This window comes from Condylura cristata, unplaced genomic scaffold (genome assembly GCF_000260355.1).
Source record: "Condylura cristata isolate star-nosed mole 26May11 unplaced genomic scaffold, ConCri1.0 scaffold00004, whole genome shotgun sequence".
NCBI lineage: Eukaryota > Metazoa > Chordata > Mammalia > Eulipotyphla > Talpidae > Condylura > Condylura cristata.
The window spans coordinates 71044-72679 of record NW_004567105.1 but is presented as its reverse complement, the minus strand read 5'-3'; the positions used below and the strand labels follow the sequence as shown (position 1 = coordinate 72679).

Sequence of the window (1636 nt, the reverse complement as noted above, 5' to 3'; positions counted from 1 at the left end):
CCTTCTCTTTTTTTTAAGATTTATGGACGCACAGAGAATTGGGGTGCAGGCCAGAGGCGGGGTTGAGAGGACGCCCCAGACACAGAGTGGGGGGCAGAACAGGCGGGCCCACTGACACCCACGGCTGAGGGGGCCGCGGGGGCCGCGGGGGCCAGGGCTCTGCCGCTCCCTGGGCCCCTCCGAGCTGGGGGGCCACATCCGAGCTGCAGGCAGCCGCTCAGCGCTGCGCTCCAGCCGTCTGCGCCGCCCGGGGGGGCACACAGTTGCATTTTCATTTCTGTCGAAGGTGAAGAGCCCGACTCCTCAGCGTCTGACTGCGGGGCTCTCCCCACCCAGCCCGAGGGCCCCCCACACCCCGAGGCTATGTACCCCAGGTCACAGCCACACCCCAGCCTGGAGCAGCGCTTTCGCTCCTGCTGAGAGTCCAGGTCTGAGGCAGGTGCTGAGCACCTGGGCGGCACAGGAGCAAGGTGTGCCCACGGCCCCCCACGCACCCCTCACCACCCCCCACTGCACACGCCCTGGGCGTGGTGGCGCCGGGCACCCACCGCCTATCCCCACCCTGGTACCCTGAGGCCACGCGGTGGCCTGTGCAGCTATTCAGGCCTTGGGGGGCCCTTGGGGGGCCCCGCGGGCACAGTGAGGACAGGGGCAGGCGGGGCCTCTGCGCCAGCCTGGCGCCAGGCTCCTCAGACCGTGGGCTCTGCGGAGGCGGTCCTCAGGGGCCCTGGGCTGGCCCCAGGGGCTGCCCTTGGGCCTGGGGGGGCATGCCCCCCCCACGTGCCAACCCTGGCCCCTGTGCAGAGGCCAGTGTGAGCCCTGTGGGGCAGCCCGAGCTGCCCCAGGAACACCTGGGGCGGGGCTCTGACGCAGCCTTGGCATCCCGGGGGTCCAGCTCCTAGGGGCGCAGGGGCGGGGCCGTGGGGGTGGGCGCGGCAGGTGGGGTGCCGCCGGGTGCCGTCAGCACCCGCTGCGGGCAGGCGGCCAGCTCCCGGCCTGCGGTCTGCTTCCCAGAGCTCACTCTCGGGGAGCCTGCAGCGCGGTCTCTGCGGGCCCTGCCACCCCCAGCCTGGCACACGCTGCTCTGCGGCCCCACGCGGTCCCCCAGGGGCGCCGGTCGCAGGCCCGGTGCCGGCCCGGCCGCCCTGCCGGCCCGGGGCCTCCTTTCCTCACGCGCGGCGGGGAAGCAGCCCTCCCCTCCCGGCGCCCCGCGAGCCGAGGAATGAGCACACTTGCGACTGCCAGCTGGTGTTATTGGCGAGCTCCGGTGCGGCCTGCTCAGCGGCCCGGCCCCGGCGCTAGGCCTGGGGCTCGGGGCAGTGGCAGCAGGCGGGCCGGGGGCTGCAGCTGGACTGGCAGCAGATCTGCAGGGCCGGGTCCTCGCCCTGGGCCATCTGGCTGGGGCCGAAGGTCACCTCGGCATCGAACTGGGCCTTGAGCAGCTGCAGCTGCTTCAGGGCCTGCAGCGCCTCGGGGGAGACCTCGGCCCCGCCCCCGAGCAGGTCGTAGTTCTCCCCGGGGTCCGCGGACAGGTCGAAGAGCAGAGGGGGCTCGTGGGCGGTCAGGGGGTTGGCGGCGTGGCAGGCGGCGTCCGCCGTGGTGTCGCTGTGGATGGAGCCTGGGGGCGGCGTGCGGC

General features: G+C 73.6%; 1 protein-coding gene across 1 annotated transcript in view; it reads right to left on the bottom strand.

Annotated features, from left to right (window-relative positions):
- Window positions 1–1238: 1238 nt before the first annotated feature.
- The window catches only part of ARSA (arylsulfatase A), a 2516-nt gene continuing 2118 nt past the window's right edge, over window positions 1239–1636 (bottom strand). The window contains exon 3 of the mRNA XM_012735070.1: window positions 1239–1634. Coding sequence (XP_012590524.1) covers window positions 1299–1634 — 336 coding nt within the window. The 3' untranslated portion in view covers window positions 1239–1298. The remainder of the gene's footprint in view (window positions 1635–1636) is intronic.